The 14,614-nt window shown below is 41.6% G+C and overlaps 1 protein-coding gene across 3 annotated transcripts in view; it reads right to left on the minus strand.

Moving 5' to 3' along the window:
- setdb1b (SET domain bifurcated histone lysine methyltransferase 1b) overlaps positions 1-14,614 on the minus strand; it is a 17,272-nt gene continuing 2,658 nt past the window's right edge. The window contains exons 3-25 of one of the 3 annotated variants that reach the window (XM_037783761.1): positions 14,286-14,452; positions 14,153-14,196; positions 12,339-12,459; positions 12,072-12,242; positions 11,732-11,933; positions 11,372-11,445; positions 10,854-11,044; positions 10,137-10,266; positions 9,652-9,940; positions 8,432-8,548; positions 7,979-8,279; positions 7,572-7,833; positions 5,949-6,039; positions 5,745-5,861; positions 5,406-5,575; positions 5,042-5,266; positions 4,711-4,896; positions 2,841-2,971; positions 2,585-2,604; positions 2,332-2,435; positions 1,987-2,243; positions 609-697; positions 1-357 (exon numbers count right to left, since the gene is read on the minus strand). In XM_037783761.1, the coding sequence (XP_037639689.1) occupies positions 240-357; positions 609-697; positions 1,987-2,243; positions 2,332-2,435; positions 2,585-2,604; positions 2,841-2,971; positions 4,711-4,896; positions 5,042-5,266; positions 5,406-5,575; positions 5,745-5,861; positions 5,949-6,039; positions 7,572-7,833; positions 7,979-8,279; positions 8,432-8,548; positions 9,652-9,940; positions 10,137-10,266; positions 10,854-11,044; positions 11,372-11,445; positions 11,732-11,933; positions 12,072-12,242; positions 12,339-12,459; positions 14,153-14,196; positions 14,286-14,452 (3,577 nt within the window). In that variant the 3' untranslated portion in view covers positions 1-239. Of the gene's footprint in view, positions 358-608; positions 698-1,986; positions 2,244-2,331; positions 2,436-2,584; positions 2,605-2,840; positions 2,972-4,710; positions 4,897-5,023; positions 5,267-5,405; positions 5,576-5,744; positions 5,862-5,948; positions 6,040-7,571; positions 7,834-7,978; positions 8,280-8,431; positions 8,549-9,651; positions 9,941-10,136; positions 10,267-10,853; positions 11,045-11,371; positions 11,446-11,731; positions 11,934-12,071; positions 12,243-12,338; positions 12,460-14,152; positions 14,197-14,285; positions 14,453-14,614 lie in introns of all 3 variants that reach the window. The other 2 variants (XM_037783760.1, XM_037783759.1) reach the window with 2 other exon arrangements.

The raw sequence follows: 14,614 nt of genomic DNA on the forward strand, positions 1-14,614 counted from the left end.
TTTGGTTCGTTGAAGAAAACCACATTTTATTCAGATGTAAAAGAAAAACGTCATGGATAAAATGACACAAATCAGGAAACACGTTCATATAAAATAAAAGGCAACAAAACAGCTTTAATAAAAGTCATAGTTCAACTTAAAAAACAAAAACAACGGAAACAAACGTTACAGCGTTCAAAGGGCTCCTCTAAGTTTCCTACAGATAAAGTAAAGGCAGTGAAGTCCACGATGGCTGCAGATCACAGCAGTCTTCCTCTGCACTCAGTGGATCCGCAGCAGCAGAGCAGCACCTTCCCCTCCACGCTGCCCACCTCGTAGTTGTAGTCCCAGGTCAGCTCTGTGCCGGCCCGGATCCGCCTGCACCAGGACACAAGCGGGCAAGTGAGTGCAGGACAAGAGCTTGTTAACATAAAGCCCATATAGTGCATTGATTACTACATCAATAACTGCCTTCTCCTGGACTAGCTGGAGTTGTTACTGTATAATCACTGTGATATGAACACCCCATAAAACCTAGTATCATTCTTCTGAGGATCCTGAGATTGACAAAAACTCATAACCTGTATAACAGGATCTGTGACAAACTTAAAATTTGCTTCAAAACTCACTTGCTGGCAAAGAACGCCACCCAGGGAAACCGCAAGTCATGTGTGTCCACAAACACATTCTGGACGAAAAGGTTAGGACTACAGCTGTGCTGTAACACAAAGAGGAGACAACGGATCAAATAAAAGATAAATACATAGGAACATAATCAAAGTGACAACAAATGGTGACACAATGAGAGCCTGTAGATAGGTGGTGTTCCTTAAACTTTTTTTCTGGGAACCACTTTTTAAAAAATGTCAAACCATCGTTCGTGACCCAATTCACAACATGCCTTATCAATAAAATGTGAGAAGAGCGAATTTGTGCGTAAAATGAAGGTTCCTGACCATTTTTACTGACATTTCCACATCATATTATATTCATATTGAATATGTAAACCTCAGTCATTTCGAAGAGATATATATGTTAGATAAATTACAACTTTGTTTTATGCATGTGTTATTGAAAACATATACACATGAAAAATACTTTATAGATGAGACCAAATAAATGCATTAAGAGTTAACAAGCTCTTGTTTTGTTTCCCTCTCATCAGTAATACAAACTGAATGTACACTAGCCTTTCACATAGAGCGCTCCAGGGATGACGTATTTGTGTAGGCCAACCAGGAAGTTAGCTTCGCCCTGGTTCCCTCGACAAAAAGCCAATGGGATTTTTCCATTGGGTTTTGGATTATTGCAGAAAATAAGCTCTGTGACGAACACAGATTTATGACACTTACATGTTTTGTTCAGTAAGATAATCTCCACAAATGAACACCACTTTTATGCATTTAAGTGTAAATGCAATCACCAGAAGTAAAAAGCTAACATTAGGCTATAAACTAACTGCACCACGGTCGCATGAGAGAGTAAAAACAACGAGGCTGTAAAGGCGGACGAGTTGGCGTGATGACATTTAGTAGTCTCATTGAGCCACTTGTTAGCAACCGCCTTTTTTAAGACAGATAAAGGCTTCAGAATTCACAAGTGGGGTATTTATTGATGTATTTTATGTTGGAGAACAAAACATTAAAATCTCTTAAGCTTGTGTTAACAGTAGACCTTATTTCAGGCATCCAACTGAAAACCCATTTAAAAAAAAAAACAACATTGACTTTCAGACAAGGGAACGGGAAGTACTAACTCATTTTCGGGTTTTTCATTCCTGCACCACTCTATTAGTCAATGTTATAAGCAGGCTACAATTATCAGAACAATACGAAGATTCAGGCACCCTCATGTGGCTCAATCGTGTATTGCAGATATAAATCTTAAATAAAAGACCATGGAAGAAATTCTGCAAATTTATTTGGTGACCATAATAAAATCTCCTGCAACGCACCTGTGGGTCCCGACCCAGTCTTTGGGAATGACTGCTGTAGATTACACACTTACATTGAGGTAACGCCCAAGGTTTCCTTCCAGCTTGGCATCAATGATGTAGCAGGACTCTTCGCCGTCAAAGAACAGGCGGGTGTTTTTGTGAGCGTTGTCCCCGCCTCCTCCAGTCTCTCCCTGCTGTCCTGATTTCCTTGCCTGACCTCCATGCCCTCCCCCGCCTCCAGGTGCACCTGTTTTCACCATCATCCCGTGGCCGCCCTTTAGGGCGATGCCACGTGTTGATTTCACTGCTACCTGCTTCTTAGTCACACCTGAGAAAAGAAAGAAAAGTGAAAACAGTCAAAACCATGTGGTCATTATCAGTGTGGTGTCACATTACTCCCTCGTCTTTATCCTCACCCGGGGTGACTTTCTCTCTCTCCTTGTTGTCGTCAGATCCAGAGCTGATGGTCTGAACATCGTCGCTGTCAGAGAGAGTCATCACATCCTGCTTCTTCACTTGACTGCAAGAAACACAACATTAGTCTTAACAGCAATCTACCTTTAGGTGATATTATTGATCACAGAGTTGCCAAATTATTGTTAAATAAAATGTTTAAAATTAGGGGAAACTAAATATCCATTTAAGCATATTTTGGGAAGTCCAACACACCTCTTGCCGTCTCCGGACTCCTGTGATGGAAAACAGAAAAGGATGGGTCATTGATCATTGTGCAAGACAATCATAATGCAAAACCACCGAAACCATCCTCTTACAAAAGATAACATATCTAAGATGAGAGGTCTGATGAGCAGAAGGATTACGTTTACATTTCTGTTTGAGACACTGCAATTATTTTAAAAAGGCTGTGCACACAGAGCTCAGTTCTACGACACATTGTTCTTAGTTTTATCTCCTCTGTTCTCACCTTCTTCAGCCCCTGGCTGGTGAGCCAGGAAGCCACTTTGCTTTTCCCCGTCTCCTCTGGCATGGACGGCGGCTTATCGCCATCGGCTCCTCTGGCTGACGCGCTCAATTCGTCTTTACTGTCTTGACTCCCTGGGCCAGGAAGGAGAGAGGTGTGTGAAAAGACAACACAGAAACCCACCTTTTGATTCACTAAATGAATGCAGCAGAAACACTGTAGATATTTCCACATAATAACAGGTGTGTTGAGAAAGATAGATACATTCAGTACAATGTCAAGATAGAACCTTTAATTTACCAACATTGGCGTAAGTTGGTAAGTAACAATTATTTTCATTTTCAATTATTTCATAAATATTTTTTTGAATAACTGATTAGCCATTTCATCTACAAAATGTTAAACACATTGGCAAATGACAATTCAATCCAGTCTTAAAGTGGCAATAGGCAGTATATTTTTGGCATCATTGGGCATAAATTCCATAATAACCTTTCAGCATATTGTAATTCAAGTTTTCTGAGAGAAAACTAGACTTCTGCTCCTCCTCATGGCTCTGTTTTCAGGCTTTAGAAAATCTAGCCCGTAATGGGAGACTGACCAATCACAGGTCATTTCATTGAGAGAGCGTTCCTATTGGCTGTTCTCCGGTCATGTAACCAGAACTTGCCGTTCCTTCACCAGATTTCACAATGGCGGCGGCGTCACAAACTTTCTCATTTTACGGCTAAACTGTACACTACAAGATGATTCTGAAAACATTTGAGGCGAGAAATTGGCATTAACGTAACATAATAATGATTCATATTTGATCAGCGCTGCCTAGTTTGACCGTTTGGTCGGAGTTCGCCAGTGATTGACAGCCGGCTCTCATAGACAGCAGCTGGACAGCGGACCTCAGATCAGCTCTTACTGCTCATCTGCTCAGCGGCTGCTTTGCACCAACAGTGCAGTCAGGTGATGGAAAAGCTTTTCACACAGTCCAAAAGCAGTTGTGGATGACAGATACTGGTATTAGTCACCCATTAATCGACTACCCATTTAACATACATATACAAAACAGGTAGTCTCATACCAAGACCACAACTAAGTCTAATGTGGAAATGGGCTTATTCTGTTTCTCGCCAAGATCAATACTGCAATGTCAGTACAGTAAATACGAAGCTGAAGCTGGAGGCCCGTTAGCTTAGCTTAGCATAAAGACTGGAAACAGGAGGAAACAGCTAGCCTGGCTCTGAACACATTTAACAGAATCTGCCTCAGCTTCTCTAAAGCTCACTAATTAACACGTCATATCTAATTTGTTTAATCTGTACAACAACATTTTTGTTTTAAAAAAGGTGCTAAATATAGGATTGGGCGCATTTATAATGTCTCTCAACATGGTGATGGCGAGCCGTTGCCTCGCAGCTAAGGGTGCTAACAACGATAACAGTGCAAACAATGGCGAGAGATAACAGTGTTAACCTGAGGGGGAACCGGAGGGTGGATGCTATGCTTCTGCAACGGTGCCATCGGTCGAGGAAAGCGTTATTAGCTAAAACCGTTGTATGAGAGCAGTGCAGAGCAGCGGCCATGAGCTAGTCAGTGGGGCACTCTCACATGCACTAAAAGCACGAGCAGCCGGCCCAGCGATGTGAGCAAAGCACGGAGAAGCTTGAATTACAACACGCACAGATGGAGAGCGACTTCATTCTCTGCTCAGGTAGGTATTACTCCTCTATATCTTTAGATAGCAAATAATTGTTTGCTGCTATGTTAATGCTCTGAATATGGAATTTAACACGTTTAAAGAAGGTTATGTGCCGGACTACTTCCTTAATAAGCATATTTCCCAAAATGTCAAACTATTCCTTTAAATAAAAACACTGACCTCCCAGCAGCTCACCTTCCTTGTTGCCCTTGACTTGACCACGTGTGGTGTAACTCCTCCACACAGAGCTGGAGCTGAAGTAGTTCTCCTTCACAAAAGTGTCGTCTGAACTGTCACTTTCCTCTTCGCTCTTTGAATCCTTGTCATCCTCGTCATTGCTGTCCCCTGAAGAGCTTGGGTTTTGGGCTGTGACAGAAAAAAAACATGAAAAATGATGTGGAGAAAGAGGAGGATGAAATGTCAGCTGGGGCTAAGAGAACAAACACCGCAGAGAATCTACCCAGGTCCATTAGGGACCACCTTGATCTCTCACCTTTGGACTTGGACTCACCCTTTCTGGGCGGTCTCCCAACAGGGTTAGATGATACTAAAGCGGATGGTTGGATTTTTAACCTCGACATGTCCACGCCGCTCCCCTCGCTGTCTGAACAGTGAGCCTCGCTCTCATAGCCCTCCTTAAAGTTCTCTACACTTTCTATATGGTCCAGATTGGCAAAATACTCGTCGCCCATCTCTAGACCTTCTTTGTCGGCAAAATCATCTGTCAAGATTTTACCTGGTAAAGTGGAAGAGAAAGGGAGAAAAGAAAAAGTCACTTATCAATCAAGCCATCTGCTGTTGTATTGTTATGAATAAACTGATGAAGATGTCTGCATGTGTGTCTGCTTTAGATCACATCTGTTCCCTTTCCTCACCAGCATAGATGCAGACAAAAGAGCCCTTGGCTACGTCATCCAGACAGCGGATGCCCCAGCCTTTGTTCTGGGTCTTGAAGAGCTGGAGACGCACCTGCAGGCCATGCTGCACCAACCGGTTGGTGCACATCTGAGCACAGCATTTGCACCGCTTGTTACACTCGTAGATACTGAGGGGAAAAAAAATCAGACAGAGAGACGAGATAATGGCCTGCGAGACTAGATAACCAAATTAACTGTTATATTCAAAAGTAATTATCTTCTTAAGAGGATATGGGGAGTGAGAGCGAGTTAGTCTCTCTGTAGAGTACACCACAAGTGGGAAGTACAATGTCTGACCCTGTGGGGAGGCACTCCTCTAATCGTTTGTGCAAAAATCCAGCATTCGGGTTGATCTGTGCCCCCGGAGTACATCCTGTAGCCTGAAGGGTCAGCTGGTGGCAAGAGCATTTGGACCTGCAACAAAGACGAGAAGATATGTTTTCAGAATATTAACAGTTGGAGAAACATGAAAAAACTATGGGTCACGGGTGAATGACTAACTTGTCTCGACAGCCGTCGGTGCATTCACACCCAACCAGGAAGTCTGGACTGGTGTTGATGTAAACTCCATCTTCAGGAATACGCTCTTTACCTTGAAGAGAAGAGAGGAAGCAATAACTTAATGTCTTTTTGCACATAAGACTTGCAGGTGAAGCGGGAAGCTAAAGGTTTACGAAAATAGCTCTCCGAAAACTAAAAGCAAGATAAACAAATAACATAAATTACAAATAATTTAAAAAGGGAGAGAAGAGACACTACGGGATCAAATAGAAAAGAAATAGAAAAAATTGACAAATTTCTTTGTTGCATGTTTAGCTGTACTCATATGTACAAACTGCATGCATCAATCCATCCATTAGAGAACAAACTAATGCCAGGATCAGACTGCAAAATATCAGCCCAACCTAACAGACGCTGGGTGTTGGGAATATAAATCAGCGTTGAGCAAGACGCTTTAATTTTTTGCGGTCACTCGCCAAGTTTCATAACTTCTACATGTTCTGTGACGCTGATCGAAAGGAGCAGACTACTCTTCAGTGCCCAACTGTAAACACGGCAAAGTAAAAGACCAATGGTGTTGTTGCTGTCAGGAGGAACAATAGCAGAATCGGCCCCTAGTACCTCCTATCCATTAAAGTCTAGCAAGCTCTGATTGGTCGGGGTGATAAATGAAGTCTGCCATGTCTCTCAGCCAAGTCAGAGCAAAGAATTTGAAAGAGTACTCCACCGATTCGACATTGTCAGAGTCACAATGGACAGTTTAAAAAAGGATCAGATTTGGTGCAACAGAACCAGAGATACAAATCTTTTTCATCTAGTCTTCTGACCCAACCGATGCTGACTCAAGTGACCATTTGAGGCAATTTATCAGACTTTACACAGCTCCCTCAGGAGTCTCGAGCCAAAAAAAAGCCTTCATACAACTGTTTTCACATATATACTTGAACTCCCCAAAAGATGGAAACGATGAAATTAAATAAATAAATTATCTATGCAGTCTGACCCCATGACACACAATCAATGACAGCCCACTCATTTGCATAATGAGGCAGAAATGCATAAAGAAATGTAAAAAAGGAATTTATAAAGAAAAGAATATATAAATAAATAAGTTTAGGGAAATAAATGGGGGGAAATGCAAAGAGAAAATCATGCATAAATAAATAAATTCAATTTAATAATGAATAAATACAATTTAAAAATAAATTGAAAATAAATAAATACATTTAAAAGTTAATATAAATAAATAAATAAATAGATAAAATTAAATAGAAGAGTAGATAGGGGAATTAATACAAAGATAAATAAATTAAAACAGAAATATCAATTTATGTCCCATTTTATCAATTAATAAATGCCTACATTTATTTTTAACATTATTTTGGTCCATTTAATGGCATATTTATTTATGTTTTGAGTCATTTATTTATTCATTTTTTAATTTGGCAGGTTACGTCCTCCATAGAAAACAGAATTTGATGTGTAAAATCGGTGAAGTTCTCCTTTTTTCGCCTAATCTGACACAGTGATCATTTCGAAAGACAAAAAAAACATTGTGTAGTCTGATCCCGGCACAAGCCCAAATGAATCTCTCCTTTGTCACCATCTCAATGTAATTCTTACTGTAAGCTACTTTAGGAGGCGGGGTGGAATCGATCTCGTTGACGCAGGAGAGTGGGATGTCCTCCTTTCCACAAGTGATGTCGGGAATGTAATAGAACGGCCTCTGTGGCTGGAAGGGCCGGTCCACTAGCACGTAGGGGTCTAGACAGAACATCTCCAAGAATATAAAGTCACAGTGCGTCTGGAAGAGGTAGTGCTGGATCTCTCCCATGTTACGCAGGCAAAGCCCACACGGAGCCTTGTAGATCACATGGAAAGACATCTGCAGGGTGGACAGACAAGAGTTGTACAATTCAGTGTAACTGCAAGGATGCTAAGTGAAAACTGAATATTTTAAGGTTAGGGAGAAGCTCTAGCTAAGCGCTTCATATATCCACTACATTACTCTCCTCTTCCTTCAAATGTACCTTGCGGTTGACTTTGCGACGCCCCGTCATGCGTCTGAAATCGTACAGTAAAGGTGTGAGGAGGGGGTTCTTTCCTCTGTGCACGTCTGCTTTTGCAGGTCGAACACGATTCAGACATGCGGGCTGACAAGTGTGTGCCAGGTAGAAGATGCGGTCCGTCGGGGCGCGGTATGAGGGCTGATGTGGGATAGTGGCCACCGCGTGGGTCATAGCAGTGGGGACGGAGACCAGAGTGGGCAGTCTCTGATACGACTGTATGAAAGTGGGTGTACTAATATTTTGGACACTTATAATTCTTGCACTGCGGATCGACACACAAAAGACAAAGAGAAAAAGACCAGTTACAGTTAAAAACATCACATTTCTAAGATGAGATCACTTCCAACAACACTTTTCTTTTTTTTTCTGTGTCACAGTAGCAACTTATTAGACTAAACTATAAGGTGGACTCACCCAGAGAGGTTGCCGGGACTGGAAGTAAGAGACTGCATCATCATTTTGGAGGCATGAGTGCCTCCCACCCCTGGGATAAACGGAGAAGTGCTCTTCTTTGCCATCTGATGTTTATTGCTTGAAGAGAGCGAGGACAGAAATGAACAATATCAGCCAATATCAGAAGTCTCCACTTCCTCTCAAATTATCTAGGTTTAAGCCAAACAATATCAATATTTTTTTTCATAAACAAAGAATCAAACTAACATGTGTAATAGTTTTGATTTCCATCGGGAGTTGGTGGAGCTGAAAACAAGATTCATTAAGAAGGCAACTGTTTGCTAACGAGTTTGCCTTCTTTATAAAGTCAAAATAAGTCGTTATGTTGTGTTTTCATCCTGTTGTGCTACTGCCAAGTGGACAAACACATAAATTAATGCAGCTTCGAGGAGGTGATAAGGAATAAATGTACACCAGGTGGAAAAGCAGTGTTTTGCTGCCCTCTCTGGTTGAAAATAAATGTCAAGCCTGTTTCATGTCTAACCACACCCAGAATCTGGGACCACTTAATGAAAACTCATTGAGTCAGATGAACATCCACTTTCTTTCAACATAGTATTTGATGAAAATGGAAAAGATAACAGCTGTGTCAGTGCAGTATCCCACATGAACATGAGTATCTCCCACTCTTGCAAGTGATCTTCCTCTCAGTTTGTTTTGGTCACTGTAAGGATGAGGCTCTAACTGAGTCATAAGAAGATACTGATTTTACTTAGAGAAGAGTAGTCCTACGGTAATTTGGTTGCATGCTAGAGATTGTTAACCTGACCTGCCAGATGGTTAAGCCGTCATTGGAAAATGTTTGGAAAAACGCCGGCACTGTCAAACAATACTTGGAAGGTGATTGGATGAAGCATCTGTTGAACAAACTCTTGCCAAAGCCATTTGGGAGAAGAGCGAAAACATGTTTTCTATCGAGAAAAGCCTCCTGTGTTGTTCTTTACTCTTCTTCCAATGAAGAAATATTCTCCAGTTCTGATATAACTGATACTATCAGCATTTATGATAACCTCTTTTTCATATGATCTTGTGATATTGCGAGAACCAGCTGCCATGCGAGGTAAAGACATTGTTCCATCAAAAGGTAAATTCTTCCTCAGCTTTTTTTTTGCAAAGTATACACCTTTGAACAAAATGTCTTTAGTAGTGTTAGTGTTAGATGTTCTGTGAGCATCACTTACTCAATACGTGGAGGCTGTGGGGGCTGAGGAGGATGAAGCATCAGTTGGGTTTGCTGGGTTTGCTGGGTTTGTTGAGTTTGTTGGGTTTGTTGGGTTTGTTGGGTTTGTTGGGTTTGTTGGGGCTGTGGTGGCTGTGGGGGCTGTGGGGGCTGTGGGGGCTGAGGACGCTGTTGATGTTGTGGTGTCTGGGAAGGCTGGCTGGGTGAGGCCTGCGGCGTTTTGACGGGAGAGGCTCCAACATGTCCGTCACTGGTGTATTGAACTACTGGGCCTTTACTCCTCAACGCCCCTAGAGATTGAAATGGAAAGTAAGAGATGGAGTGAAAATCAAAAAAGAGCACTCATGAATTAGTGCGCCTAAACATGGCATTAAAAAAAAGGTTATAAAAAGTGTTATCTATTTTTCTTATTTTAAAATACAAAATCACAGCGGTTGAAATGGGGCTTTTTGAAACAGATTAACGGTGCACAAATTAAAATGTTACCCATGTTAGGTCGATTCCTCTGCTGGCCAGCCAGCTTCTTCTCCTGGGTGTTGGCGGTGGTCATCTTCAGGTTGAACATTGGCTCCAACCTGGTGGAGCCTCGATAAATCCACTCACTCCTCTTGTCATCCTGATCAACACAAAACAACACAAGAAATACTCTATTATCCAGCACATTTATCTAACTATAAAGCAAGCAATCTCTGTTTATCTGTGGGTTTTGTCCTTCGCATTTCTCAAGAACCATTCATCCGATCTACTTCGGACTTGGCGGGTGTATTGCTGAGGACCCAAGAGTGCTGTGTCGAATTTGATGCAATTTGGACACGCGACACATTCAATATTAATAGGGGTGACCCCGAATAGTCGATTATTCGCGATTCGATCTGAGGAGCCTGATCATCGCAGTGGTGGACAAATGTGGTTATGAAACAAAGGATCATTCCATTCTGGCTATATGGGCACATGGAATTAGGGCCGAAAGTTTTATGTAAAACCACGAAAAACAAGTAGGCTACGAAACCGCGTTGTGTCGGTCTATCAATCATTCAATCTCCGCTCCGTTTCAGTACTACGGACAGCGCCGTTCGGCCAATCAGCCCGCTCCGAACGGGCACTGCACTAGTTTAAACTGATGTGGACACAAACCCTTCTGTTCATTTTGACGGCTGCCTAACTAGATGAATGTTTGTTTCTCAATTTTTTACACCGACATACCAAAAAGAGGATCTTGACCAAGCTTCCGTCCACCTCCTCCACTTTGCTCTTCCACCAGGTTCCCTCCCACTCGGTCTTGATGATCTGTCCGACCTTTAGGAGCACCATAGGTCTGCTGGGATATGCAGTGATGTACTCCTCAATGAAGTCTCGACACGAGACATCCTCTATGTCCTCCCAGGTACGCTTTACTGTGAAAACAAGGATAATCTCACTTCAATTTATTCGTTCTAACCACAGCTTGGCTCTCAAAAACCTACAACCAATTTAACACGGAATTTAGCCAACTAATCTTAAAGCTAGAAGCAGCTAGAAGCTAGATAGAATTTACTGGGCTTTACAGATTACAAGAGAAATGGATGTCGGCCGATATACAGAAATGCAATACTGTTTTGTTTTGTCATGTTTTTCTTGTGTAGCATAAATGGACTAGGATACAACTGCATTTCGTTGTGCAACCCTGTGTTACAGGACAATAAATGATCCTTGAATCTTTGAATAGAGAAATGGGCACTTACATGGTCGGCAAACTGGGTGAAGGTCAGGTAGAGTCACATATGAAGCATAGCCATCATCAAAGAAGATCAAAAACCTGAAACACATACAACAAAATATATTAACTATTCACTACTGTAAAAAGTCCCAAATACTACATATCTTGGTCACAATTCTTTACCAATAAAATTTAAGGGACCAAAAATGTAAGTTTATTTAAAAAATGAATGATAGCCAATATATTGTCAATATGTCAGATTTTGTAACTCATTGATATTGGCCTCACAAATACAGTATTGGTAGAGCTCAAACATCAATCAATAAGAAAATGCAATCAGCATCCCCACCCTTAGTTACCCCACTCTTTAGCCTTGTCCGCCCACCTCATACGGTTCTTGTTGTTGGGCATCTCTGCTACTATTCCAGCATAGAGCCACACCAGGTTGCCGTCCTTGTACTTGGCGACTACACGAGCGCCGACATATAGAATCTCCAGTGTGGGGTTGTACTCGAAAGCCACATGATTTCCAGACAGCAGACTCTTTCCTTTATCAAACTTCACTTTATACTTGAATATACCGTTTCCTGAATATAGACAGAATAAGATGAATATAGCGAGAGATAAGCACATCAGGAAAAAACATAGACTACATACAATGAATAATAATATATATACGAAGCCTAAAGAACATAAAAGAAGAATGACGTGTTTTGGTTACACACCGACGGGGCTGATAGCAACGAGGGCGCCTCTGTGCCAGGTCTTGGTGCGTTTCTTTCCAAGAATCATCATCCCGACTCTGAGCTCATCTTCTGTTACGTTTGGGTTCGGCTGGGTCATGGACTGAGACGGAGCCTGGGACACAAACACTGCTGGCACTGCACCCTGAATACCTGGAGGGTAGGAAAAGCCACACATACTGTTAGCATCAATATATAATTTCAAACAAGTATGATGCATGTAACTTAAGGAAGTATTTGTGTGCTCACCTGATTGAGGCTGTGATGGAGATCGGAGGAATGGAGCTCCTGGTGAAGGCTTGCCGACCATTTGGACCAACTTCTGCACCTGCTGGGAGGTTTTCTGTAGCGCTGAGGAGGCTTCTTTTAACTGTAAAATAAATAAACAGGACATCATCATCTGCATACACTAAGCGGTGGTACCCTCCACAGATGTTTGCTGTCAAACCCACAATATCCATTGTTTCCCTTGTAAGCATTTCCAGAAGTCTGTCTCACACAGCAGCTGTTAATTTAGCTGTAAAACAGCACTAACTGTCCCCCATTGTGAAATCAGACGGCATACTGCAACGCATACATAAACATCAAAATTTTTCTGTACAGTTTACTAATTGCTTGTAATTTGGAACATTATTTTCTTTTTCATACTTTTACCGTTAATATATTTTAGCATGTATATATATTTTATTTTAAAATGTATGTGTATTTTCCCGATGCATTTTTTCACGCACATTGAGAATCATAGGCACAACATTTTTGTTTGGGATGAATACATTTGATCTAAATAGCTCCATTGTCACATTTTTAAACTAGGTCTGCAGTGGAATAGTAGATAAAATGTTTACTTGTATTTTCTTGTAGAATACAATATCTCAAGATATCACGAGTTTTGAGAAAAGTAGGCCCCATGATTCAACTCGCCATGAGATGGGTGCTACAATTACAGGATATAAGGAGACATATTGTTTTGATTGGCTCAGAGACTGCATCATTTATGGTAGACAATCTACAATATTTGTTAGAAATAAGTTAACAAAGTTTTCAAACAATTAAGATTTAAAATAGTCAAGTCCAGAGAGGCTTATAGTGAAACGCAACATCAATATTTCAACACTTCTAAACTTCGCTCAATCAGACAGCCGACAGCAATCATTTAGCAATGACATGCAAATACAGGTCAATATAACCAGTCCAGTACCCGTTCACAACATTGCATTTTTCTCAAAAACTGCTCATACAAACAATTTTTCACTCGACACAGCACTTCCCTGGGTCCTGAGCAATACACCATACACATGGTCAGAAACACCGGGGAAATACACTGTGGTTCACAGTAAAAAAAACACCAGGGGCAGACTTTACTGTTAAGCAAAGTAGGCAACTGCCTGGGGCCACCAACTAAAAGGGCCCCTAACAGATATATATTTATTATGATGTTTACATATGAAAAATATTGAATTGTATTATGATTCTAACTCATTGTACCCGAAAAGTACTGTATCGTACCTAGGCTGATTTCACACCAAATCTGGCGGTGTGACGAAAAATGAAATTTTCCCCCATTCATTTTGAAAAGGTGTAGTGCGTTTGGGCTGTGGTGGCCGCAGGGGATGCCGGGAAAAAAACGCAGCGGCCTTCGACGGCAAAGTAGAAACAGAATCAACTGTTGGAGAAACGTGACCCAACCTCATGCTGCTGTGGCCAATCACGTAACCGGCGATCCAGAGCTGTACAACCCAGCCATGATGAGTGATCAAAAGACATTAATCGTCATATTTCATGGGCCATTAAAGTGACCTCCCAGACCTCCACACAACCCAAATAGAGCACTATTCACTTGTCTATTCACGGTTTATTAATATTGAAAGTGTCGCGTGTCCAAATTGCACCAAATTTGACAAAGCGTTCCCTGGTTCCCCAGCAATACACACGTCAAGTTTGAAGTAGAACGGATGAACGGTTCTTGAGATATGCGAAGGACACACAAACAGACAGAAAGAGAGCGATTCCTTGATTTATAGTCAGATGATTTATAGTCAGATGAAGCTTTCTATTGTTCTCACCGCTGGATCTTTGCCAGGAGTGGCGGGCTTCTTTGGAGGAACCACTGAAACATTATAAAGAACAGAATATATTTAATAACCTGATAGTTTTCATAGTAGCAATAAAATTGTAACTGAAAGTAGCACAACTTACAACAGCCAACAGCAATGACATCATCGTCGTCGTCATCGTCTATCTCGATGACCTCAGAGGACAACACGCCTCCTCCGCCTCCCTCATCATCTGAGCTGCTCTCTGGGTAAACGAGACCGTTTTTTTGGTAAGTTGCCTTGACGAGTTTCTCACACTCCAATATGGACCTGAGGAAGAGTGGAGAGAAAAAATTTGAAAATGCAAAAATGGGAGCCTGGAACAAACAAGAACTGTACAACGAGGGATGCACCGATCCTGTCCAGGGGATCAGTATCACTGCAGACACTAAGCAGGTTGTATAACGGCCATGATGTGACCAATCCCATTAA

The sequence above is a fragment of the Sebastes umbrosus genome, chromosome 11 (assembly GCF_015220745.1).
Source record: "Sebastes umbrosus isolate fSebUmb1 chromosome 11, fSebUmb1.pri, whole genome shotgun sequence".
Taxonomy (NCBI): Eukaryota; Metazoa; Chordata; class Actinopteri; order Perciformes; family Sebastidae; genus Sebastes; species Sebastes umbrosus.